The 26626-nt window shown below is 35.6% G+C and overlaps 2 protein-coding genes and 1 pseudogene across 15 annotated transcripts; 2 read left to right on the top strand and 1 right to left on the bottom strand.

The window, feature by feature from the left end:
- The first annotated feature begins 2015 nt into the window (after positions 1-2015).
- On the top strand, positions 2016-9437 carry LOC126709229 (uncharacterized). 2 transcript variants are annotated; one of them, XM_050409366.1, is made up of 6 exons: positions 2016-2409; positions 2503-2633; positions 2995-3120; positions 3228-3355; positions 6112-6143; positions 8900-9035. In XM_050409366.1, exons 1-6 carry the CDS (start codon positions 2193-2195, stop codon positions 8905-8907), a joined length of 642 nt encoding a protein of 213 aa, XP_050265323.1. In that variant the 5' UTR covers positions 2016-2192; the 3' UTR covers positions 8908-9035. The 2 variants fall into 2 exon arrangements, with proteins under 2 accessions (XP_050265323.1, XP_050265322.1); XM_050409365.1 differs by lacking the exon at positions 6112-6143 and having other exon boundaries at positions 2018-2409; positions 8900-9437.
- Positions 9438-17973: 8536 nt separating this feature from the next.
- LOC126709669 (uncharacterized) lies at positions 17974-23410 on the top strand. 13 transcript variants are annotated; one of them, XR_007649462.1, is made up of 8 exons: positions 17974-18795; positions 19337-19371; positions 20299-20384; positions 20700-20774; positions 20887-20928; positions 21374-21641; positions 22676-23049; positions 23188-23410. XR_007649462.1 is itself a non-coding variant. In XM_050409988.1 (5 exons), exons 1-5 carry the CDS (start codon positions 19278-19280, stop codon positions 21376-21378), a joined length of 315 nt encoding a protein of 104 aa, XP_050265945.1. In that variant the 5' UTR covers positions 18805-19277; the 3' UTR covers positions 21379-21747. The 13 variants fall into 13 exon arrangements, 2 of the variants coding, with proteins under 2 accessions (XP_050265944.1, XP_050265945.1); XR_007649461.1 differs by having other exon boundaries at positions 19333-19371; XR_007649457.1 differs by having other exon boundaries at positions 17976-18795; positions 20286-20384.
- A 397-nt stretch (positions 23411-23807) lies between these two features.
- On the bottom strand, positions 23808-25684 carry LOC126708541 (cytochrome P450 CYP82D47-like; annotated as a pseudogene).
- Between the last annotated feature and the right edge of the window lie 942 nt (positions 25685-26626).

The following is a 26626-nucleotide window of genomic DNA, read 5'->3' as shown; positions in this document are numbered from 1 at the left end:
TGCATATGCATGAATATACTTAAAATATATACATTAAAATGCATAATATAATTCTTACGTATATAATTTAAATATTATTGATAGTTATTCTTATTTTTTTTAACTCTTTAAAAAGTCTTGTAAGAATATTATTAGGTAGAAAGTGTAAATTACCCATATTTTTTAAATTTTTTATGTTCATTAATCCTAAAATTTTTGGTTTTTGTATGGTACTTTACTTTTGAGAAATTAAGTATTGGGTAAATTTTTTTTTTCATTTGTAAATTTTATATTATTAAGTGGATTATAAATATTTAAGAAAGTAATTAGTATTTAGATTGTGGATAATGGAGTTATTTATCTTTATCTTTTTTTTTTTCATTTTTTTTTTCATTTTGTATGGTGCTTTACTTTTAATAAATCAAGTATTGGGTAAATTTTTTTTTTTTCACATTTTTTTTTCTTTTGTAAATTTATATTATTAAGTGGATTATAAATATTTAAGATAGTTATTAGTATTTAGATTGTGGATTGTAGAGTGATTAATCTTTTTTTTTTCTTTTTGTATGGTGCTTTACTTTCAAGAAATCAAGTATTGGATAATTTTTTTTTAACTTTTTTTTTTCTTTTGTAAATTTTATATTATTAAGTATATTATAAATATTTAAGATAGTAATTAGTATTTAGAGTATAAACTGTGGAGTGGTTTATCTTTTTTTTTTTTTTTTTTTTTTTTTTTTTTTTTGTATGGTATGTTACTTTCAAGAAATCAAGTATTGGGTAATTTTTTTTTTCTTTTGTAAATTTTTTTCATTTATTCATTTCTAGCAACTATATTTTTCAAATTCTCAACCACTATATTTTTTAAATCTCCCAAGGTTATCACTTTTGGTAACATTTTAATTTGAAATTTATCAAATCTATATAATTTGGAATGAAATTATTCATTACTTTTTCCCTACAAAATTCATTAATTTTTTTGCCTAGTTTTATTTTTTAGGTTATGATTATTATTCATTAACTTATCATTATCCCTTTCTAATTTTTCTTTTAAAAAACCTATCAAATTTTAATTTAAGGGATTATTATTACTATTTATTAGAAAATATCTCAAATCAATTTGAATCTATTATAATTTGGGATTACTACATTTTCTAATCATAAAATACCTATGCGCATGCTCAGAGGCTCTTCTATTTTTTGGGTAAAAGTTAATAATTTGAATTCATTAAAATTTGGGATTACTACATTTTCTAATCATAAAATATCTAGGGGTGTGATGAGTGTTATGTATTTGTGGATGAAATATTTTTTTCATCACACCCCTAGGTATTTTATGATTAGGAAATGCACTAATCCCAAATTATAATGAATTCAAATTATTAATTTTTATCCAAAAAATAGAAGAGCATTTGAGCACGTGCTCACACATGTGCTCAAAGGCTAGTAGAAAGTAAAGATTACAACTTAGTGATATTGTCATTGGGGAATGGGGACTTAAGTTGGGTACAAAATAAGGAGTCTACAACTTCTTTCTTTTAAATTCCTCTAATTTGGAATAATAAAAAGAATAGGTTTTTTTTAGAAACAAAAAAAAAAAAAAAGGAAAAAAAGAAGAAGAAGAGAGGTTTAAGAGTAAAAATTTATTTTATAATACATTCTTATGAGACATCACTCTTATAACATGCTTAAGTCATATTGTGAGAGAGATCATAATAAAAGACTGTTTGATGAGATACATTTTCAATAGTAAAGGTAAAATATCCTTTGCAAAGCCCTCCTCCCCTTCCACTATAAAACAACAAAACAAGGTTCATTAAAGCCTCTATATTGAATTCTATTTTTTTGATTTTTGGGTTTTGTTTTATTTATTTATTATTTTTGAGAAGATTTTAATAAGACTTAAAGAGTTAAAAAAATAAATAAATAAATAAAAGGGAGAAAAAGGTGAAAGAATGAAGAACAGTATCTTAAATTAACTAAAAAAAATACACTTTTAAATACTGTATAATAAGCCATCACAGGTATAATAAAACAGACAAAAATCCCATTAAAAAAAAAAAAAAAACAGACAAAAATCCCTCTGGACTCACTCTGGTCTCAGAAGCACAGCTCACCGGATAAATGGTCCGGTGGTCGGCACTTTAACTCAACTCCCAAAAAAAGTCATTATATATTCATTGAATTTGCTTTAGCGGAGAAGTAAAGTGTTGATGGATTCGCAGGAGGCGGAGGTGGAGGTGGAGGTCGGAAGGACGAAAAGGAGGGGAGTAGCCTCTGCGGTGCTGCGATGCACTCTGGGCCTTGTCTTTCCTTTCATCCTTATTTTCTTTGCCCTTTGGTTTTACGTTGCTTTATCTTCATCTTCATCTTCAACTGATAGTGATAGTACAATTTCCTTGCCCTCCCAGTGCAAGATTGTATCCAGCAGTGAGTATTTTTTATTATTATTATCTATTTTTTTTGGGTTATATGATTTGGAAATTTATTCTAAGCAATATGAATATATTGAATATATTGAAGGTGTGGATCTTAGGTCGTCTCAGGTGTGTGAACTTGGACTGTTAAATTATAAAGCCAAGAATGTGTTTTACCCATTTCATACCAATAAGTTTCGCTGCCGCTATGATTACTATTGGGCTTCAGTTTTTAAGGTATCTATCTATCTATCTGTCTATGTTGTTTTTATTAATTATCAGTACTAACTCGTCTCACTGAGATGTTCCATTGTCCTATTCCTATACTGGTGTTTATTGTTTGTTTTGAAATAAAAACCACTTCCTTTGAAAAACAAGTGCTGCTTTAGTTTAGTGTTTGAGCTATCAATTATACATACATACATACATACCCTTTACTTTGTTCTATCAAGTGGAGGACTTCTTGTTTGAGCTAGAGCTCATTGGTGGTGCGTATAATATATATGTACATGCATTTGAATATATGTATGAATTCGTATATTTATGTATGTAGGTAGCTACGTTGCTCAGTATCAAAATTTCTTTGTAACAATTTTAGGTGGAGTACAAAGATCATTCTTCAGGACAGACGCAGCTTGCGTTTGCTGAAGCTCCAAATGAAGCCCTTCCTCTTAATTGCAGGCCTAACTTTGGTGCTGCATGGTTGACCAAAGATAAATTTAAGGTAGGGGGTTGCAAAGCTTTGTGTATCTACGTTTAAGCCGTCTTTATTTTCTTTTTTTATTTCTCTTGGATTAGTTGATAATTATACACTTGTGAACTTGCTTTTAGGTGAATAGAACGTATGACTGCTGGTACCAATCTGGCATTTCCAAAGTGAGCTTATATCACGATGGTTTTTTCAGTTGCCAAGCAAAAGATCCATCTACCATTGAGATGATTAGACGATATTCCATCCTGTAAGTAGATTCCCTAAAATTCCCTAATAATTGTTTGTTCTATGTGTGGCTTGATTTGGATGGAGGGTTTCTTTCATTCACATTGCTGGTTTTTTATCCAAATTGTTTTGCTGTTTTGATTGGACTGCTTGGAAAATTGAACCTAGTGGCTTCTTCCTCCTTAATCTATCTCCATCCTTCACCATTTTTTTTGTTGTTGCCTTTTTCTCTCTTTCTTCTTTGGTATTTCCCCGTTTTCCTTCTTTTTATGTGTTCTATTACTGTGTTTCTGGATGTACTGATCTTTCTTCTAAAAATTTTATGATATCAAAGATAATACATACTCCAAACTTGGTGAGACTTTATTTTCCACTCTTCTTGGTTCAATCTTTATTTTCTCCTTAACCTGCTTTTATTAGTTTCTTGTGGTTGAAAGCTCTTTCCCACTACTTTACACTACTGTTAAGGTTCTTAAGGACGGGTATTTAACTCTTTCGTTAATTATGTTCCCTCAGATTTCTGTTTTCACGCCAACATTTCCTGCATAATTAATTGGCTGAATAGGTTACCCTTTCCATTTCTTTTGGCTTTTTTTGATGATTGCCTGCTCTACTTAAGTTTTTGTTTATATAAAGTACTCCAAACTCTAGTAAAAAGCAATTGTGAACTCTAGGGCTGCAATTTGGACTTGCAGTAGAGCGTATGTCAGTTAGTTGACAGAGAATGTCAAATTATGGCTCTTGCTATGTGATGATCAGGAATGATATTAGATTAGATCATCAAGTTATGAAATTGGTTGGGTAAGAGAGTTTGAGGTCAACGATAAAGACTGGCTGTACTTTCTTGGCTTGGAGGGCATATGCCCTCATGCTACTCATAGAAGGGATATTGTACTGAAAAATGATATTAGAGTGGAAGCATTTACTATGCAGACCAGGCTGATGTTCCATCTAGCAGATCTGCATCCATGTGTCGTACTCTAGTTGAATGGAACTTATTGATGTAGTTAAGTAAAGATAGTCTACCTTAGCAAGGTCAAGTGCAAGGATTGAGATCCTCTCCATTTGGATTGAAATAGACTAAGCCCAGTTAAAAAGATCGGATCTTGCTGCATCATTTGTGTATAATTAGACGGACTAAATTTACCCATCTCAATGGCGCGGTTGAATATTTTAGAAAACAGACATTTTATGCTGGCAACAGCAGTTGAATCAACATAGGGGAAGAGGGATAGAGAGACTTTGAATTTCCATTTATGAGGATCAATATGGTGTGTGGCTTGAAATTCAATAAAAACATTGATTATATTATAGTCTTGTGGAGCAGCATTGCTGCCGTTACCTTTTGGGACTAACCGTTAGGCATCATTTCTAATACAACATTTTGTTTAGTTCTTTTTTCTTTGTTTTATTTTTTATTTTTATAAGCACAACATTTTGTTTAATTCTTAAAAAAAAGAAAAAGAGGAACAATCTTTTGTGTTAGATATCATTTTTTACTTGGTATAGGTCCACTCCCTTTGGTGTCCTCCCAACATTTCTAGAACCAAAAAATATCGTCTTTGGCGGCACGCACTAGCCCTTGGCAATTTGTGGGTCCGGTGCATCTCCTTGTCTTTGTAGTTACTGTCTTTGTCCACATCCGTAAATGATACATTCCTCTTCTTTGGCATGGTCTTTGAGTCTTTGATAGCATTGATCAACAAATTGCATTTTCTGTGGTCTCTCTCTGTGAATTTTATATCTTGGATAAAACAACAGTTTTTTTTTTTGGGTAATATCTAACCTTATGATTGATGTGGCTAATTTAAGTCTTATCTTACAAACATATCTCATGGCAAATAGATAGGATGACGTAGGAAAAAGAGTAATATAGCCAAATTAGGTCTGGTAGTTCTGGACTGCTTGGAATTTAAGCTTTGGTTTTGGTGGGAAAAAGGCTAGAAAATAGTAAGGAAGATAGGGCTTTTAATGCTAAAAAGAAATAGAAGGACTTGGGGATGAAATGAAGGGAAAATTTTGAGAGTTGGGTTGCAGTTCCAGGATTGTAAACAGTAAGCCATTAACTGTTTTTTGTTCTTTATGGGGTATTTGGGGTTGTTTGATGGTGAGTGATTTAGGGTTTTGGGTTTTAGGGTTTGAAAGGTGACAAACCAATGTGTGTTTGTAAGGTTTTAAGTTGCTAGGAATTTAAGAAACAAAAAAGGAAAACAATAAAATTCTAGGCATCGCACTTAGGATTTCCTTGGCATCACACCTCAGTGAAGGTTGTATCACACAAACCTCAAACAAAGTTTCATAACTTATAAAAATTTAGAAAACTTGTTCTTCTTCGCTATAGAATAGAAAGCATTATATCCATATAAAGAGATGGTTAATACCCAACCCTAATAAGATTTGGACTACTTGGGCTTTGATAAATAAGCTCAAACTTTAGAACTAAACTCACAAATAAAACCCAATAAAATGGTCAAACCCCAAAATAAGACCCCATGGACCCATGTCAAGTAAGTAAAAATATTATATAATTGCTCTTGACAATTAAAATAAATTCAAAATTATATTGACTTCTCATTGCTTACGTAATTCTCCCCTAGTTGGAGAAAACTAATCATCGAGTTTTGAAGTGTTGAAGTAAAAAAGAATCTTGGTTTCTTGAATTGCATCCTTGACATTATATAAAAAGATTGAATTTAAATTTCTTTCTTTTCTTTGTTTGAGGTAGCAATGATGATAATGATATACCCACCATTTCAACTAAATTATTTATCTTTTCAGGTATGACAAAATCAATATCTTGAAAAATTGGTGTAAGCAATAAACCTTGCTACCTCAGATGCTTTAATATGCAACATGAGCTCGGGAATAACATGCTTGGGCCTTTATATACTTTGTCTTTGCATTAAGTTTTTTATATTTTGTTTGTTCAATTTTAACCTCATCAGTAGTGTCCATCTCTTTAAGGTCTTACTTCTTTACAAGATCTTTTGTTTGAACTTTGACTTTATTGAGAATGGTATTTGAGTGATTTCTGCCCTTCTAATCCTTGAACAAATGGCACCTTTTGAATACATTGATTATTTAACATATTTCCTTTGATTGTGACTTCAAGCTTCCCTTGTTTATCTGCATGTTTCTTCAAATTGACATGTCCTATATTACTCACTAGACAACTCGTACCTATGGAAAAATCATTGTAGTTGTCATGTGTAGGATGTAAGGGCTTTGATAAATCTTTCAAAGAGAAATCAGTGCAATCCTTGGATAGGTTAGCTGGAACTCAAGGCATTTCTTTAGGCTGGTCAGTTGCTGGTTTGGTAGCTTTTATTTCTACATTAAAAATTTAGGGGGTGTTTGGTACATGCACTTAAAAACATGTGTTTTGTTATTTGAAAACATATGTGGAAATACGTGTGGGTGAAAAAGTATGTGGAAATATGTGTAATGTTGTTTAAAAACTGAAAATATATGTTTGAGTGGGTGTACCAAACGGGGCCTTAGGTTCTTATTTCTCCTTGATTTTCTTGCTGTTCAATGTTAAAAAGGGTATTCTACCTGTCTAGTGTGTAGTCTTGGAAATTTAGAGCCTATTTGGTCATTTTTTTCTAGGTGTTTTGTGAAACTTGTTTTCTAGGTGTTTTGTGAAATTCTTCTCAAAAACAGTATCTAAGTGTTTCTTAACCCCAAAAATCTGTTTGGCACTCAATTTCTATTTCTCTAAAACAAAATAAATAAAAATTGCACTTTACAATTACCCAACCACCCACCACTGCTGTTTTTGTCCATGGGTCTTATTTTGGGTTTATTATGTTATTGGAATTTCATTTATGGGATTTTACTAGTTAATTTGGGTTAGTAGTCAAAGCCTGTGGAGTCCAAATTTTATCAGGGTTTGATTTAGTTTTCTATAAATATTTATTCATTCCTTCTCTAACGTCTGATGCAAGGAAATGTAATGCTTAAAGAAAACTAGGTGCAATGCCTAGATCTATGTTCTTCTGCTTTTCCTCCTTCTACTTTACTATTTAATTTCCAAAAATTCCTCCATCCTCCAAACAATACACTCTGACCTTAAAATCCAATGGATGGAAACCCTAGGCTAGCACAACCTACATTTATTATTCTCCAAATCCACAAATTAGATCTACAACTCCCAATTTATTGTTCCCAACCAAGAACCAGATCTGATTTTCTTCCTTACCTCAAAACTCTAAAACATATCCATCTATTACTTCGTAATTAAGCTTTGATCCAATTTTTCATTCCAGCCTTTTCCACCATAAAATTCCTAACTCAAGCAAACCCTAATTCCCCTCAAATACATGCTGCCCATGGAAAATTCCTGCTATAATAAGTTTGTTACCAATCACCTTTAGCTTTCATGATTCAGTCTTGTCAAGCCTAAAATCCATGTTTTCAGCCATTGGACTGGCTACCACATATTTTTAACCTTTGTCATTGGAGTCTCTTTGTACTACATCAAGATATAATATATGTATCTTGGGTCCACATCCAGAATATTTTTGTGAGATCATCTATGTGACACTTTATTCATTGGTGTTGTATAATATTCACATCTTAGGGCCATCTTCCTGTTTCTTTAAAATTTTCATAAAGATATTGCTTTTTCTTCAGCTCTAACAAGGGAGAGGTTTGTTCAATCTTCTTCTTCCCTCCCGTGTCCATTCAGAGCCTGGAAAAAGCTACAACTTGATTACCATGTATTTAGCTCTATTAGTAAAAGACTTAAATTTTAAGTTTCTCCGGGAACTTCATCCAGTGACTGTCACATAAAGCTTTGAGCATCGCTATTTTGGTTGGAGATAATCTTAACTAGTTCCACACTTTTTTTTTCCTTAGTGATGATTTTGTTTTCTATACCTTCCAGATTGCAATGTAGCTATGTTTCCTCAATTAGATAATCATCTTAATTGTTTTTTTTTTTTTCAAGTTTCAACACCAAATTAACCAATCCTTTTTCCCAATTAAATTGGGATTGGCATAATTCTGCCCTATAGGACTTCGTAAATTTATTTCTATCAATTGTGAAGTGGATACAGACACTGTCCAATATGGTTTGTTTCATTTGAAATTATGTAATAGGCCAGCCAGCCCCTGCAGGGTGCACTTTTATTGAGTTCTTATATGGTTCATATGTTTATGCCATCAAAGATGGGCTTTCCACAATTCACTCTGCCAGCCACATTCTAGGGTGCTGACTTTGTAGTGTTTCTATGGTTCATATGTTTACAGGGTTTAGATCGGAGCCTTTCACCATTTACTGGTGCATATTGCTATAAAATTCATACCCCTCCCGTCTTTGCACCAGAATTCAACGTTGTTGATATTTGTATTTTAATATTCTTTTTAAAAAGAATAAGAATGAAAAAAAAAAAATCTGATTAAAGATTCTCTGATATTATCCATCTTCTTCATAAATGTTCAGTAGCGTATCATGTAATTAAAATGTCTGTATTTAGTAGCATGAGTGCATGTTTTTGTGTGCGGCTTTTGAGTGATTCTTTCTTAATTATTTAATAATCATTGGTGGTTCTTATAATGTCAGGTCCATAAAAATATTACAGTCCTCGTTTTCCATCAGGGGAGGAGCCAAGTATTGGAGGTGGGAAATGATTGCTGGAGTTGTAGCTGGTTTTTCAACTTCCTTGATCACCATCAGCTTCATTAGGCTAATACATCAAATGAAATTGTGGTTGCCCCACATCTGGTCACCAAGGGTGCTCTCTCAGGCTGTCAATTCAGTCCACTTGAAGCGTGCTGGTTTTCTTGTGATATACTTCTCTTTTGTCATTTGGTTGGCCATGCAGTATGGGAAAAGGCTTGGGATCCTAGAGATTTTCACAGCACTGAATTCTTAGGCAGCACCTTTTTTCTCTGTCCCTCTGAAGACCTCATTTCTGCAATATTGGAATTGCAGCATGTAACATCCCATGTGTACTGATGTACACAATTGAGTGTAACACAATGTATGGCATCACATGTAGAACAGAATGTATGTAGTACAGTGACAACTTCATGTATAGGATTCTTATAGAATAAGAGAGTTGTGATCTGATAAGAAAAGGTCGATATGTTGTTTGATACTCCTTTCGTCCTATTTAGTTTTAAATGAGGGTAATCTTTGAAACAGGTAACTTTTATTTAAAAGATAGTGAATGATGCCCTCTAAAAAAATTGGTCATTTAAAGAACAAATGTAATATCTTGGGATTTACTCTCCTATTGTTTCGCTGTAAAATATATTGCACTAAAAATATCTTCAATAAAACATTTTCATTTTACAATGTTTGGTTGTTTAAATGAAAATGCTAAGGAAATCACTTTCAAGAGTTTGTTTCTTAGTAAGAATGTAAAAACATTTTACTGTCTCTAAGCCTACTGGATGAGTGCAAGTCGAACCAAATCAGAGAAAAATTTGGTCTATTTGGTGCTTTTGAAGCATCAAACCCAAGCCTTCTGTCAAGCTAGTAGGCTACCATCACTGACAAACGAAACCCATACCCGAAATCCATCAAATAACCCACCCACGTTGTCGGTCAAGCTACCATCACCCCTCCACCATGGACAAACCCAAACCATACCCAAAATACATCAACCCAAGCCATCTAATCACAAGATCCGCCACAATCTGATCCACCAAAAGCGGCTCCGCCACAATCCAACCTCCAAAAACCCAACTCGAGAAACTCCAAGCAAGTGGAGATCTCTTTGATGAACTGTTCTAATCTCTTTAATCTCGGTTTTGAAAATGTTTTCTGAAAAATATTTTACAGTTGAACAAATGGAGTGTTAAAAACATATAAGAAGAATATTGCATCAATATGTTGCATAAGATATTGTTTTTTTTTTTGGTGACAAAGAGGCAGGGTATGGTTAGATTGATTGAAGTGTGTGTTCTTTTAATTTAATATCAATGGACTCGAAAAGATTAATAATGGTTCTACACTTTGAAAATGCTCAAATCACTTTGAAAACAATGCGGAAAATGCTCACTCTTTTGATCATAACTTTTCATCCACAAATGGCAAACACGCGTGTGCGCCTTCAATTCTAGAATTGTGTATTTTCATATTTAGGGGTCCAAAATATCAATCTTTGGGTTAGGCTACCCCTCATACCCTTAGGAACGTCCAAAAGCCTCTAAAAGACCTTGGAAACCCTAGTTTACAAATACACACACTCATATTATGCCTCCAATCCAAATCCTATCTAGAAAAAGTGCCTCCATCTTTTCTAAACTCACCACAACACCTTTGCACGTTTTTCTAAGTTTAAAAAATTTCTTTCTAGCATTGATTCTAAAGCTGAAACTTGTTTTCTAATTGGTTTTACAAAATATTTTTAATTAAAGTTGTTATTGAGTTGTGATTATCTAAGAATTGTTGTGCTCTATTTTCCTTTGTTCTCTATCTAATCTCAATATTGTAGGCATTGAAGGGTCAGTTAAATAACCTCAAACTCATGATCCTAAGCAAAGTGAGTGTTCTTTCCATGAACTCCTTTTTTGCTTAATATGATTTTTTTTTTTAATACAAGATATAAATTTTACTCTAACCTAATCTAAGTGTATATGTGTGTGCTTTCTCCTGAAAACTTGAACTCTGACCCTTGCTCCTCCCACACCTCACAAGCACTTATACTTTTGGAGTGACTATTGCACCAAGGGTGTGCTGTGGTCGCTTAATATGATTTACATGATTTCTTAATGTAGTTTCTTTAATTGTTATAATTGTTTTATTTGATGTTTTTCATTCATTTTCATATAACTCGAGTTTCACTTGGAACTCAATTCCAAAAAAGTGCTGCATAACTAAATAAGTTTGGTCAAGTTGTAGTTAGCTATTTTTTCCTAAAATTATGCTATTTTGCAAAATTTTCCATTTGTATTGCCAAGACTCCATTCGTAGGGGTTAGCGTCAAAATTCGGTGTCAACAGCTTGACAAGAGACTTAGCATGATTTTTGCCCTTCGCTGGCTGAGGATAATTTTTTCCCTTCACTTTTGTCTTTCATTTGACCGATGATACCTCCGTCTTTAGAGACTTAGTGAAAGTTCAAAAACGTGTACAAAAACATTTTTGAACGTTTAGACCCCCAAAAACCAACTTAACCAACACAAGCAATATGTCAAACAACTAGTGTGCGGAAACTTAACATATGCTATAATATGAAATTGGTTAAACAACTATCTAAGCCATAACAAAATAAAACCACAGCAGATAATGTAAAGGCAGAGATAGAGAGGAAGGAAGATGCAAACACAAAGATAACACCCGATGTGTTATCGAAGAGGAAACCGAAGACCTCGGCGAAAAACCTCTCCGCCGCCCTCCAAGCGGTAATCAATCCACTAGAAAATACAGTTGGGATACAAGGACAGTAATAGACCCTCCAAGCCTAATCTACCCAGTGCACCTAAGCCCTCCAAGCTTCTTGCTCCAACGAGGTTGCGCCGAACCTTTTTCTTTTCTAGCTTCCCGGATTCCGCTACTAGACCATAGCATCAACCAATGAAGATTGGCTCCTTCCTAACTGCTTCCCAGAACTCCAAACGACTGTCTCACAGAGATGATAATGGTGAGAACCAGGTTTGGTATAATGCCTCTCAAGGTTTTGACAATGGAGAGGAAGAGAGTAAGGGAATTTGAAGAGACTCTAAGGTATAGATTGTGTGTGAAACAATCTTGTTTTTCTTTAGGGTTTCTCTCTCAAAATTCTCTCTGGAAGCCCTCTTTCAATCGTGGGTTAAAGGGGTATTTATACTGGAGTGGAGAGGAATGTGAAACGTCAGGTTTTTCCAAAACAGGGGTGGCTCGCGGCTTGACCTCGTGGCTTGACCAAGTCGCGAGATCCAGTCGCGAGTTAACCGTATGGCCAGTTGTCCTGTTTTGTCCTGTAGTGCTCCAGCTAGCATGACTGTTCATCTTCCAGCATGCTTGGCACGTGTGCAGCTTCTGGCGGCTTGCAGCCGCGAGTCCACCCGCGAGTCCCAACCGCGACACTCTGTTTTCTTGCACACTCTTGAGCAAACTTCACTCTATCTCACTCACTACCCTTACAACAAACCCACCTAAATACAGGGATACTAAATGCTGAATTACAAGCAAATTTGGCACGGAATAAAGCCAATTAGATGGTTGAATAAATTCAACCTTACAATCTCCCCCTTTGGCTATTCCGTGACAAAACCCTAAAACAGACTCTAGACTTAACATGTGAGTTGGGAACAGTTGAACAAAACTCACTCACACCTAACTCTAGAAGCTGTGAAGCACTTGAATCATATGAACATAATACTCCTGAAACACAACAATACACCATGATCATTGTAAGCAGAAAATTATAAATGCATATGAAACAGGCAAAATGTGATCAAGCAAAGATGGAGTTAATAAACAAACCATGGCTTGATCAACCAAGTGAACACCACAAGGAAGTGATCACAGTGCTCATTCACACTTGGAATGAACACAAGGACATACAAGTTAACAAGCACAAGGCAAGACACTTGTATGCTCAACACTCAACCAATGCATAGCACACAAGGCATATGCATCTAGGAACAATCCTACAAGGGCACAAGAGTGACAGTACATAAACCAAAATGCAGAACATTTAGATTAAAGTACCGATTTCAACAAAGCATAAAGGCTGCACTTAAGCAAGGTACATACCATAAAGCCTACAAACTATGCATAAACCATAAACCCTAAAAGCTTACAAAAGCATATGGGTACAAACACACAGAATATCCTGAATAACAGTTTTACAAAACACAATATATCAACTTAAAGAGAAAAATGAAACTGAAAAAAATAAAGACACTCCCCCTTAGATAAAGACGCTCCCCCTTAGGGTAATATCCTCCCCCTCTGATTATGCCTATCACTCCCCCTTTTTGTCATGGAATAGGCTAGTCATCCTCTTCTAGCTTTCTCTGAATTTGATCCAATTGAGTTTGAAGAGAAGTAAACTTCATATCCCATCGGTTGCTTTGATGGTGTAGAGAAGCAGTGAGTCCAGACATCTTTGTATTCAACTCGTGGACAGAGGAGACAATGCGATCAAGTTTCTCATCGAGGGAGAGATTGCTGAACTGAGAGTCACTGTGAGATGCAGAAGTTTCTGGTTTGGCCCTCTTCCGACTATGTCCAACACTTGCATTGTATGTACGCATGTTGATTGGACTCGGTTTTGGGAGAGGAGACTCATCAGTCGTTGGATAAATTCCCTTGAGCTTCAAGATCCGTGAAATGAGACTGCAGAAAGGAATGCATATCCGAGACTCACTTCGAAGAACCGTTTTGCGCAGAACATGAAAGATATGAGCACAAATGTCGATTTCTTCATCAGAGATTAGATCATGAAGAAACAAAGCACGTCCAAGGTTCATATACCCAGTACTTGATAAAGGGTACAAATTGTGAAACATCACAATTGTAAGCACTCTCAGTTTCGGAGAAAGGGAGGAAACACTGATGGATTTGCCATTAGGTGAGAACTCCAAGTCTGGACCAAGACTTTGTTTGAGAAGCTCCTCATCAGGACATAGATCATCATAGACCGGTGAATGTCGAAAAATGGGTCTGTTGATGTGAAGAATTTCCGCTAGGTATGTAGGAGAGACAGAAAAGCTCCTTTGCCGAACCCAACACTTAAGTTCATCTCCTTCCACAATTGCGTTAGCATAAAATTCTTTAACCAACTCTTCATACACGATATCCGGATCAGAGAGAAGGTAATTCCAATCCTTGTGTGCAAACCATTGCGGAATGTCAGTGTTATGAAGTGAGGGCAGATCCACAGCTCTCTCTAGTAATGGTGTGGCATGAAGAAAAAAATTCTCATATGACTGATAGGCTGCATATGATCTGAACTTATTGGGATCGAATCGCTGTGATGAAGAGCGAGTCACTTTCGGAAGAGGTGTGTCTTCATCAACATCAATTACGGGTTCCTTCCCTTTGGAAGAACCTCCTTTCACAGCAGCCTTTTTGAATGGAGACATGACCAGTCTTCGTGAGAAGCTTTCCAAGCAGTTGGTGAATGCACCAATCATCTTCATCACGTTCATCATTCCGGGATCTCCATTTTGCTCTCTAGATTGATCACCTGCCCAAGTTCTCCTATCAATTCTGGGTCCTCCTGACCTTTGAGGAGTTGCACTGTTCTTTGCTCTCAGCTTTTGGCAATTTGGTCGAGTGTGCCCTTGAAGTCCGCAATAATGGCACACATACGTTCCTCTAGGACCTCTTTGTGGTCGTGGACGTGACTTGGCACGAGATTCAGACCTTCCCACAGACTGATTACGATGATTCAGCATCCGTTGGTCCACCACATTCTTCTTCTCCTCCACCTCGAGCTTCACACCAGTAAGGTCAGCTACAACTGGATCTTTGGCCTTTACAAACTTCACTTCTTTAGTGACATTTCCAGATGAACTACTTCCTCCGGTATATCCCAGTCCGGATTTGTCTGAAAAGCTCTTTTGAGAAGATATAACATCATCTAGCTTCTTGGTGGTGACCCTCTCTATTTTAGCATTTGCTTGCACAACCTCATTCTCAAGAAATCTCACTTTAGTGTAAGTTTCGGACAACTCACCATTTAGTGTTTCTATCTCACATTTGGCCTCCCTATATCGAATTAGGAGACTTTTGTAGTCCTCCTCAGCCTTCTTCATTTTTCTCACAGCAGCCTTGGCCACCCTTGTGTATTCACCCGACTTCTCCAAGAGTGAGTTATAATTCTCTTGAAGATTTGCTGTGCTTTCTTCTTCTTCTTCAGCTTCTGATTCTTCAACAATTCCTAGTGATTCATCATCACTATGTTCTCCAAGGTCTTGTACAAGCATATTCAACTCATCCGAAGACTCAACATGAGCAATAGTCATGAAAGCTGAATAGTTCCCTTCTCCATCACAACTCTCTTCAGATTCAGAGTCAGACGAGTCTGAGTCACTCAAGGTCGTGGCATACACCTTGCCTTTCGATTTCAAATAATTAGGACATTCCTTCTTAAAGTGTCCATGCCCGTTACATTCAAAACAAGTGACACCTTGTGTGGATTGGGATTCTTTTCCATCTTTCTTTTTGAAATCCCTCTTCTCCCTTCCAGAATTTTGGAATTTTCTCTTATCATCAAATTTGCCATTATTTTTGAATTTCAAAAACTTTCTGAAATTTTTAACAAGATAGGCTACATCTTTGTCAACCACATCTTCTCCCGATGAGTCTTGATCTTCCACCTTCTCATTAATGGTCTTTAGAGCAAGGGATTTACTCTTCCGTTGATTGGGCAGCGACATCTCATAAGTCTGCAGAGAACCAACCAGCTCCTGTACTTTGATGTCGTCAAGATCCTTGCTCTCTTCAATGGCTGTCACTTTAGCACGAAAACTTTCCGGCAATGATCGAAGGATCTTCCTTACAATCTTTGAGTCTTCCGTTTTCTCCCCCAAGTTAAACTTACTGACAACCACCTCATTTAGTTTCCCATAGAAAGAGTCAAAAGACTCATCCTCACTCATTTTGAGCTCCTCAAACCGAGTGGTCAGCATTTGTAACTTGGTGTCTTTCACTTTCTTCGTGCCTTCATAAGTTGTTTCCAGAATTTCCCATGCTTCTTTGGCAATGGTAATATGAGAAATCCTGTGAAATTCATCTGGAGACACACCACAGAAAATAGCATTGAGTGCTTTACTGTTAGCATTAGATGCAGCAAGTGCTGCCTTATCCCATGTGGATTTGGCTGCCTCAGGTTTGGTCCAACCAATCTCAACAGCATCCCAAACGGATTCATCAATAGAACACAGAAAAGCTCTCATACGAACCTTCCAAAAAGCATAATTACTACCATCAAAATATGGAGGTGCATTAAGGGATTGAGACCTATTCATCTCAAAAGGGAGTCAAGGATCACACAATGGTAATGAAACCAACAGCAGTGAACCTGGCTCTGATACCAATTGAAAGTTCAAAAACGTGTACAAAAACACTTTTGAACGTTTAGACCCCCAAAAACCAACTTAACCAACACAAGCAATATGTCAAACAACTAGTGTGCGGAAACTTAACATATGCTATAATATGAAATTGGTTAAACAACTATCTAAGCCATAACAAAATAAAACCACAGCAGATAATGTAAAGGCAGAGATAGAGAGGAAGGAAGATGCAAACACAAAGATAACACCCGATGTGTTATCGAAGAGGAAACCGAAGACCTCGGCGAAAAACCTCTCCGCCGCCCTCCAAGCGGTAATCAATCCACTAGAAAATACAGTTGGGATACAAGGACAGCAATAGACCCTCCAAGCCTAATCTACCCAGTGCACCTAAGCCCTCCAAGCTTCTTGCTCCAACGAGGTTGCGCCGAACCTTTTTCTTTTCTAGCTTCCCGGATTCCGCTACTAGACCATAGCATCAACCAATGAAGATTGACTCCTTCCTAACTGCTTCCCAGAACTCCAAACGACTGTCTCACAGAGATGATAATGGTGAGAACCAGGTTTGGTATAATGCCTCTCAAGGTTTTGACAATGGAGAGGAAGAGAGTAAGGGAATTTGAAGAGACTCTAAGGTATAGATTGTGTGTGAAACAATCTTGTTTTTCTTTAGGGTTTCTCTCTCAAAATTCTCTCTGGAAGCCCTCTTTCAATCGTGGGTTAAAGGGGTATTTATACTGGAGTGGAGAGGAATGTGAAACGTCAGGTTTTTCCAAAACAGGGGTGGCTCGCGGCTTGACCTCGCGGCTTGACCAAGTCGCGAGTTAACCGTATGGCCAGTTGTCCTGTTTTGTCCTGTAGTGCTCCAGCTAGCATGACTGTTCATCTTCCAGCATGCTTGGCACGTGTGCAGCTTCTGGCGGCTTGCAGCCGCGAGTCCACCCGCGAGTCCCAGCCGCGACACTCTGTTTTCTTGCACACTCTTGAGCAAACTTCACTCTATCTCACTCACTACCCTTACAACAAACCCACCTAAATACAGGGTTACTAAATGCTGAATTACAAGCAAATTTGGCACGGAATAAAGCCAATTAGATGGTTGAATAAATTCAACCTTACACTTAGGATAATTGTTGCCCTTCAGCAAGGATTTTAATCCTTCATTTGGATGATAATACCTTCGTCTCTAGAGACTTAGGATAATATGTGCCCTTTAATAGGACTTTGGTCCTTCATTTGGACTATGATTTTGTTTGTTAGGGACGTAACCATGTTTGGAATTTCGATAAAAATATTCTGAAATTGAGAGGCCATTTTCATTGATTGAAAAAAAAAAAAAAAAAAAATTCAGCTAGAAAAATTCAAAGTGCATTCCTTCTTGTAGTACCTTTTCAAATGTTTAAGATTCCATTTATGGGATAGTTTCTGCCCGTCCAGGGTCTTTAGGTGGTAAGTCCCCCTTACATAGTAATCCATGAATCATGCTTTTAGAGCAATAAAATAATCAAGGCTCAAGAGTATTTCCCAGTTGTGCATACAGAATTGCTCTAAAATCTTCTTAGTGTAATTCTCTTGAGACAAACAGACAGACAGAGAGAGAAACAAGTCTAGAAGCGATCTCTCAATCTTTTAACTCCCAGCACATAGTTTGCCACGCCCATGTCCTTTATTATCTCAAAAGTAGAAGAACAATTATCTCCATATCATTTCTAGCTAATATAATGTCATCATCATATAAGGACAGTATGAGGAAAGAAGAAACTTGTATTGCTTTGTATTTATCATAGTGCCAGCAAAATGGATTTTGGGGGTGTGGAAGGTGACCTATCAAAATTAAATGAAGATATATGAGTTTCTACTACTTTGGGCCTGGAGAAAAAGTCTAATATTCCAGAATGTAAAAAACATAATTATTGACAAAGGAGTCAGTTCTCTCACTGCCAAACAGACACTTAGAAAGCATAATCCCATTAATAGCTGGCAATGATAATGCTTTAAAATCTTTATTCTGCACCTCAGTCATTATGAGAATTCTAGAGATTTAACAACTATCATTACTTAAATATACTGCATTGAGATTACAATAGCCTTACAACATAACAGTTTGAACCCAACCTTTATTGGTACATCAAGGTTTGGCAGAGAGTATTGTCTGTCTTTTAATCAGGGTGGAGTTTCCTTGGTATCTAATTTGAATCTTCAGAAATTCTAGTTCTGTTTCTGGACTTTGCTGCTTCACAAATCAATGTGTCTAAGATAGACGAGAATCCAACAATAACAAAATAGAATTAACAAATTTTGCCACTTTCTGAAACGATCCTTTCTATCACTTCTAGTAAGCGCTCTTTCTCATCCACCAATTCCTCGCACCGATTCTCCTCTAAGTTGTCGATCCCAGCTGCCATAACCAAAACCCACCAACGTGCTCCGATCTAAACGAAGCCAAGACCGGGCCTATCGTCGGCGACGCTTTTTGGAGGCCGAGTCGGCAAATCAGGTGCTTAGTGGTTTTTTTAATTTCAGATTCATAATTTTGAATTTAAAAAAAAAAAAGAAAAAGAAAAAGAAAAGAAATGAAAGATGAGTTTTGTCCTAATCTGGCAATAGTGAGTTGATAATTGATGCTTGTTATAAGTGGTTTTGATGTATGAGAGAACAAGTTGAACTTTTAACTCTTAGAAAAGAAAAAAAAAATTGGAATTTTTAAACTTTGAAATTTTGATCTTTATTATTATTTTTTAAAGCATTCTGATTATTTCATATTAACTGTGTTCATATTATTTCACATCAATAATAAGGTAAGAAAATTCTTTTTTAAAAAAAAAAAGTTTATGTGATTGATTTTATATATGTTAATGTTGGATACAGCTCTTGAGGAATCATCCCAATTTAAAGTTGTTGGCTTTCATTTTTTTTTGGTTACTGGGAAATTGGGTAAAAGGAAATAAATAGAAATTTGGACTTGAAGTGATCGCAGTTATGCATATTGTTTTTGTGTTTTATGTATACATGTGTATTGGTGCCCTCCTGGAAGGCAGCGCTGTCTTGAACCTCCCGCTGTTTTATCTTGAAGGTATGTACTTAATATTCAAATTTTTAATAATGGTTTTGATTTTCAGTTCCAATATCAACCTGGTTGGTTGGCTATTAAACTTTGTCCAAAGAACAAGCTTAGTCATAGTTGTGTGAAGTTGAAAAAAAAATCTGGAATACTAGGAAGTGAAGACAGTGTTTCTCTTGCTCTCTCCACCATTTATTTCCTCTTATAGACATTAATCTCACCCTCCCTTCACTCAGATCTCCCCTGTACAAATCTAGGACAATTTTTTAGGTACCAAAATCAGACCCACTTCGTTTTTTTTATTATTATTATTTCTATTTGTGTTTTTTCGCTTTTGTGTTTCTAGGTTTTTGTTAAATTCTTGTTTTATTGTTGGATCTGATTCAATCAACGTTTCTGGGTGTGCTTGCAATGATTTGTATGTATTGGGATACTTTTGATTGGCTTGTCTTTTGAGTTTGATTGATGGGTAATTAGTGTAGTAAATGTAAGGGTGCTGTTGGGTCAGCCCTTTTTTTTGGTGGGGGAGTCCATTGCAGTTGGTAGATTGGTTGATTCAATTGAAGAATTACCTTTTTAAAGGGAAAAATTAATTGGTCTGGATTTTGGATTATCACTGATTTTGCCATCTTGTTATGTATTGGGAATTTGCATGTGTAATCTTGTTTTGAGCTTGGTTGAGGATCCATAGTTGTTTTTTTCAAAATTTTGGGACAAAGGCTTTGTTTGTTGTTATTGTATAATGTTCAGATTTAGGACTCAAAACTCAGGACTCAGGACTCATCTTGCATTTGGTTATCAATCATGGGAGTTTGTCACATGCTGAAATAAATAGAGATCATTGCCACATTCTTTTGCATTGATATTTTTCATGCAATTCACATGATTTTAATGTCTCAAACTATCTAAAGTTCTATATTTTTTAGTTTTCATTGACAGACTTCATATGAGCAGTCTCGTGAACGCCTTCGTAAAGAACTTGATGGATGCTGGTTTGATTATATCCTGGATACTCTCAGAAATAGGTATTTATGATTTTATTTCCTTCATTTAGGAGCTGAATCTTTCCTTAGGAGGTAGTAAATTTCCTTAGGAGCTGAATCTTTCCTTCATTTATGATTTTATTTCCTAGGTACTCTCACAAACTCTTAAGGGTTTGAGCAAATTTTGCCCCTTCAAGAGATTGTTGTATTTAGCCCTGCTCCTTGGTGTCACCAAAGTTAGACTATAGTAAAAAAGAAGAGGAATATTTTTAAAAAAAAATTTATGTGATTGATTTCTTATTAAAAAAAAAAAAAAGTTTATGTGATTGATTTTATATATATTAATGTTGGATACAGCTCTTGAGGAATCATCCCAATTTAAAGATCCCTTTTTTGCGTTAGAGATTGCTGTCTACCAACAAGATACTGATGGTATTGTACCTTTTATATTAATTAAAATTAATTGTTGTAATTATTTGAGTTTCTTCCTCTTACAAGACATTGTTCTTTTTTGGAGTATACAAATATTATTTACGTATTGCAGGTGACTGTTTCTGCTTGGCAAAGGATGGTAGAAGCTGTGAAGGTCTTTAAAATTAAATCTTATTAAAAATTTATTTTGTTGAACACATTTTATTATATTTTTTTGAATTCAATTTGCTAGAGGTGAATGACTCTGATTAGCCTGTTATAATGGGATTTGAGCTCATTTTGTCTTTTAATAGCCCTGTTAGTTTAGCATCTAGGTGTATTGAGAGAGAGAGAGAGTGAGAGATACAACCTTTTCGTCATCAAAAAAGAGAGTAGACACTACCTTTTGGTTTCTATTGGCTGACATCTAATAATTGAACTTTTTTTGCAACATTTAGTTTTGTTTAAAGGATGCCTTCTCAGTATAATTAGGGTTCTAAGCTATTTAATGTGGATGCCAAGATGGGTCAGTTTTCAGTATGGCTACAAATTGTCTAACTCAGTTTTCAGTAACTGCTTCAAAGATCTTTTTTTTTTTTTTTTTTTTTTGGTCTTTACAGGCTGAATTAGCAGCTCTAATGTATAAGAAAACCAAGACTTGTTAGAGTATGTGGCGCTGGTGGACGCTTAACTTTTGGAGCAATGGGTGAAGCTGAAGTCGTTAGTGCCCGAGGGTTAGTACATTGCCAAATTTGTAGTGACACAATTGGTAATTACATTTGCACCTGGTAGATCTTGAATCCATAGCCTCACCCTGCATGTTGCTTGTAGAAGGGGAAGGGGTGCCATTTGAACTAAAGCTCATTGTGAAAAATGTAGTGAAACAAAGTTGAGTAATACATTTTAAATAAAAAAATATTTCACGATGCTACTGAGTAGATGTTACTTGCACTCTTGTCTACTTAATGACCGTTCAAGGAGCCTTTTCTTTTTCTTTTGAAAATAGTTTTTAATTAGCATTTTGGACTTTAAGAATAATCTGTGGAACCTGTTTACTTATAGTTGCCTCAACAAGACAATAAACAGGCAACCTTATCCTCTATTTTGGAGAGACTTTAGAAATGGCAATAGACCAGAAAATGCATGTGTTGTAGATTTCATCATATACTTGATCCTGACCATACACACATTTCGTGATATTACAATGTGAATTCACTTTGCTTTGCTTCTTGAGACTCAGCTTATTTGATAAATGTTTTATGGTGATTGGCCATTATAGTTTCTATATACTCTAACATGAATTCTGTGGTATCATGTGAAAATGATTTCATGTACACAGCAAAGCTAATTAAGAGTTTTGACTTCTGTGTTGGCATAAATTCTTAGATTTGGAAAGGTTGGTCTTATACATTCTAAATGGACACGCTCATTTTGCTTGATGTGAAGAAAATTTGAAGTAATTGGCATTTATGGTTTAATGTAAACTAACTGTACTATTTGGACTCACCTGCTTTGTGAAAATTGCAACCTGTTTTGTGTAAAGAAGTAGATTATGTATAGAAATTTTTGTTGCTGTTTTTTTTTTTTTGAACACCATTACACAAAGGGCAAGTAAAAATTTCATGTGCCTAACTTTTTTTTTTTTTTTTTGAGTACCTAACTGGTTCACTAACTAATGGAAATCATGAAGACTAGCTATGTACTCATACATATTCTATACAAGAAAACAAGTAACGCCATGGACTTGGAAGAACTGTGGATTTGATCCCATTTACGGGGTGATAAATTTAACAGGCCTAGTTCTATCATTTCGATCCTTAAAAAAAAAAAAATTTAACAAGCCTAGTTCTATCATGTTTGTATAGCTATAACATATATAGTATTAATGTTGTGATTGTTTCTTTCTCTCTTTTAAATGATAGGAAAATATTCTCAAAGTGTAAAAGGAACATTGTCAAGATCTTAATGCAATTCCCCTTACACAAGAGGAGATCTCAAACTTGGTTTTTAAGAAGAAGTCCAGTATTGTAAAAGGACTTGGCATGAGACCTTCCTCTTCTCTAGTAACCACCACCTTATCTAATTCCTCGGTGGAGAATATTCAACGGCTAGAAAATGAGATAATTGAGCTCAAAGAGGCAAGAGCTAGGGACCAAAAGGAGCGAGCTAGGGACCAAGAGGTACGAGCTAAGCAAGAAGAGGTCCAATAGAATATTCTTAACTTTTTGAGGAGCAAAGGTTATGATGACGCTCTTACCTATGTGGGTGGTTCAACTTCAAGTTAAAACACTTTTTGGTTAATACTTTATTTTAGCAATTGACCTACACTACATGGTGTGACTACTCTTAATGTATTGTTAGAAATGTTTTTTATAACATAGTTAATGTTTTTACTTTACGATTTTAATGTAGTATTGTTTTTATATTTGTGCAGATTTCTTATTGGTGGTTTTTTGGAGATTTACTTTTGGCATTACCTTGAAGACATATGAGGACATCTTCCGTTAGTTCTAGTTATATTATGCTACACTTTTTGTATTATTATAAAACATCTTGAGTTATTGTATATGTTGCAAACAATTATTGTATGGAAGGAGTTTGAATTGGATACTTGTTTTATTTTTTACTTGTAGAATGTATGGATCTCTTTTTATAAATGTGTTGTTGAAATAAATGTGTTATTCAAATGTGATGTTTTAATAATGTAATGACAAGTTACAGGTTAATATCAAAGCCATGAAAAAAATAAAAACAAAAAATAAGTTTTAGTGACAAATTTTTTCGTCACAAATATAGCAACAAAAAATTGTTTTAGTGACGAAAATTTCATCACTAAATATAGCAAAATTTTGTAAGAAATGGTTTTAGTGACGAAAATTTTCGTCACTATATGTGTCTGGATTTTCTTAAAAATAGTTTTAGTGACGAAAAAACCCGAACATAGTTTTAGTGAGGAAAACATTTAGTGACGAAATGTTTTCGTCACTAAAAGTTTTTTTAAAAAAAAAAATCAAATCGAACTTTTAGTGATCAAATTTTTTGTCACCAAGACTTTTAGTGACAAGGCTAAGTGACAAAATGAGTTTCGTCACTAAAAGTCCAATTTCGTCACTAAAAGGTCCTTAGTGACGAAAAACTGGACTTTTAGTGACGAATTTTTTCGTCACTAAAAATACATTTTGTTGTAGTGAGCTCGTGAGGTGCAGGTGTGGTGTGATGAGAACTTCAAGTGGGGTGGCTTTTAAGTTTGTGAGTCCAAAGCTCTCAGTCATATCAACCTTTACATTCGAGGGAGTAGAAATGTCATACATGTGTAAAAAACTAGCAAGTGCTAAGTGCACCATTTGAACTCCAAAAGATGCTCCAGGGCATATTCTTCTACCACTTCCAAATGGGATAAACTCAAAGTTTTGCCCCTTAAAATCTACATCCTTGTGGGTGGTGAGAAATCTTTCCGGCTTGAACTTTAGTGGGTCTGACCATTTGTGATGGTTTGTTTGGATTTTCCAAAGGTTTGGGATTAGTCGAGTGCCTTTTGGGACATGGTAACCACCTATGGTGCAGTCCTCGGTGAATTCACGTGGTCCTGATAGTGGTGCCCCGGGATACAAACTTAAAGTCTCTTTAACTATGGCTTGGAGGTACACCTACTTATTTAAGTCCGACTCGTTTGCAATTCTTTCCTTGCCACTTGGTCATCAAGCTCATCTTGGGCCTTTTTCAATACATGGCAGTTATTCAACAATAGTGATATTGCCCAAGTTAAGGTTACTACAATGGTGTCATTTCCACCAGTGATCATATTCTGCAAAATGAAAATTGTTATTCATGTCCAAATGATACAGTGAAACAAAGCAATACATATCGTTTTAGTAGTTTAAAAACACAACAATACTATAGGCATGACAAATTTCATAAATGTTTTCACATTTTTTTTTATGGGAATTTTTTCACATTTTTAATGTGATAGAAAGTGATTTGTGCAAAAATACTTTCTTGATTGCTATGATATCTCTTTTATCATGCATCAATCATGTGAAATTTATTGTGTATTTAGACATATTATTATTTTCTCTTTTTTAAGAGAGGAAGCACGCATACCAAACATGTGGCTTTTTTGACTGTGTCAAGATCATAACCTCCTAGGTCTGCTCCATCAGTGACTGAAAGCATTACGTCCATGAAATCTTGCTCTTTAGTTTTACCGGAGACTCTCTTTCGCTTATGCTCTTCCAACCATTCCCCAAGAATGTTGTCAATCTCTCTTGCAGTTCTCTTCATGGCCTTTTCATGTCCACCCAAATCCAACCACCTAAGATATGGAATTGCATCCGACACCACAAACGAACCCAGTAAATTAAAGAAATCCCGCACCGCCTTTTGGCAGCACCGTGCCTCTTTTTCATGAACAACATCATGATTAACACCAAAGTACCGCTTTCCAGCAATCATTCTAAGAATCACGTTGAGACTCATGTCCCTAAACCATTGCTTCAACTCCACTAAAATTTGGCCTGGCCCGTTCTTTTCCTTGGTCCAAAGTTTGTATAGACCTTTCAAGAACATCTCAACTTCAGAGACTCAAATATAGGCAAGTTGGTCAAGCCGACGGGTTGATAGTAGCTCTAACGTGATTATTTTATGCAATTCACGCCAGTAGGGACCATGGGGTGCAAATGCAAACATGTCATAGTTATAGCCCATGTGTTTTGCAGCTACTAAATTGGGTCGCGATGACACGGCCATGTCGTTGGTGGTGAAGCACTCTTTGGCCATGTCCCAGCTGCTCACCACCAAAGCTGGATGCAATCCAAGCTTGATAGTAAAAAGTGGTCCGTACTTGTCAGCCATGGCTCCCAAAGTTAGGTGAGGAGGTTGGGTTCCCCCTAACAGAGGGAGGTGACCAATTACAGGCAGGGGCACACTACAAAAAAATGGGTCTGTAGCCGTGTTTAAAAAACGCAACTATAGACCCCAAAAATGCGGCTATAGGATAGAGCCGCGTTTCCTATAGCCGCGTTTACAAACGTGGCCTAAGCAGTGCAGCAATAGGCCTATAGCCGCGTTTTTGTAACCGCAGCTAAAGGTCTGCCCTATAGCCGCGTTTCTTAACTGTGGCTATAGGTTGAGACCTATAGCTGCGTTTTTAGAAAACGCAGCTACAGACCAACTTTAAGCCACGTCTGAAAATGCGACTATAGGTTTTTCAAAAAAAAAAAAAAAAAATTCTGGTTTTTTTTTTCCCCCCAGAAAATTCAAAATTCAAAAATAAAAAATTCAAAATTAAACATAAATCCAAAAAATTCAAAATCAAACACAAATCCAAAAAATTCAAAATCAAATACAACATACTCGCAATACAAATACACCTAGAAAATTCTAAATCAAACACAACATACTCACAATACAAACACATGCACCCAGAAAATTAAAAATCAAACACAACATACTCACAATACAAACACACCCAAAAAATTCAAAATCAAACACAACATGCTCCAAAATATAACAACACAAACCCATGAATCTCCTCTCATTCAACAAAACCAACCAAATCTAACACTAATTCGATTCAGGAAAACAAAAGCACAAGCTCAGAAACACAAAAGAACACAAACCTGTGAAGAAGGAAGAAAGGAAAAGGGAAAAAAAAAAAAAAGTTACGTACCCAGATGTGAAGGAAGAAAGAAAAAGGAAAAAAAAAAAAAGAAAAGAAAAGAGAAAAGAGTTACCTGGATGTGAAGAAGGAAGGAAAAAAAAAGGAAAAGAGTTACCTAGATGTGAAGAAGGAAGAAAAAAATAAAAAAAGAAGAAGAAAGAGTTACCCAGATGTGAAGAAGGAAGAAAGAAAAAGAAAAAAAAAAAAAAGAAAG

Source organism: Quercus robur, chromosome 12 (assembly GCF_932294415.1).
Source record: "Quercus robur chromosome 12, dhQueRobu3.1, whole genome shotgun sequence".
Lineage (NCBI taxonomy): Eukaryota > Viridiplantae > Streptophyta > Magnoliopsida > Fagales > Fagaceae > Quercus > Quercus robur.
The sequence above is the reverse complement of the archived record's forward strand: the minus strand, read 5'-3'. Positions and strand labels throughout refer to the sequence as shown.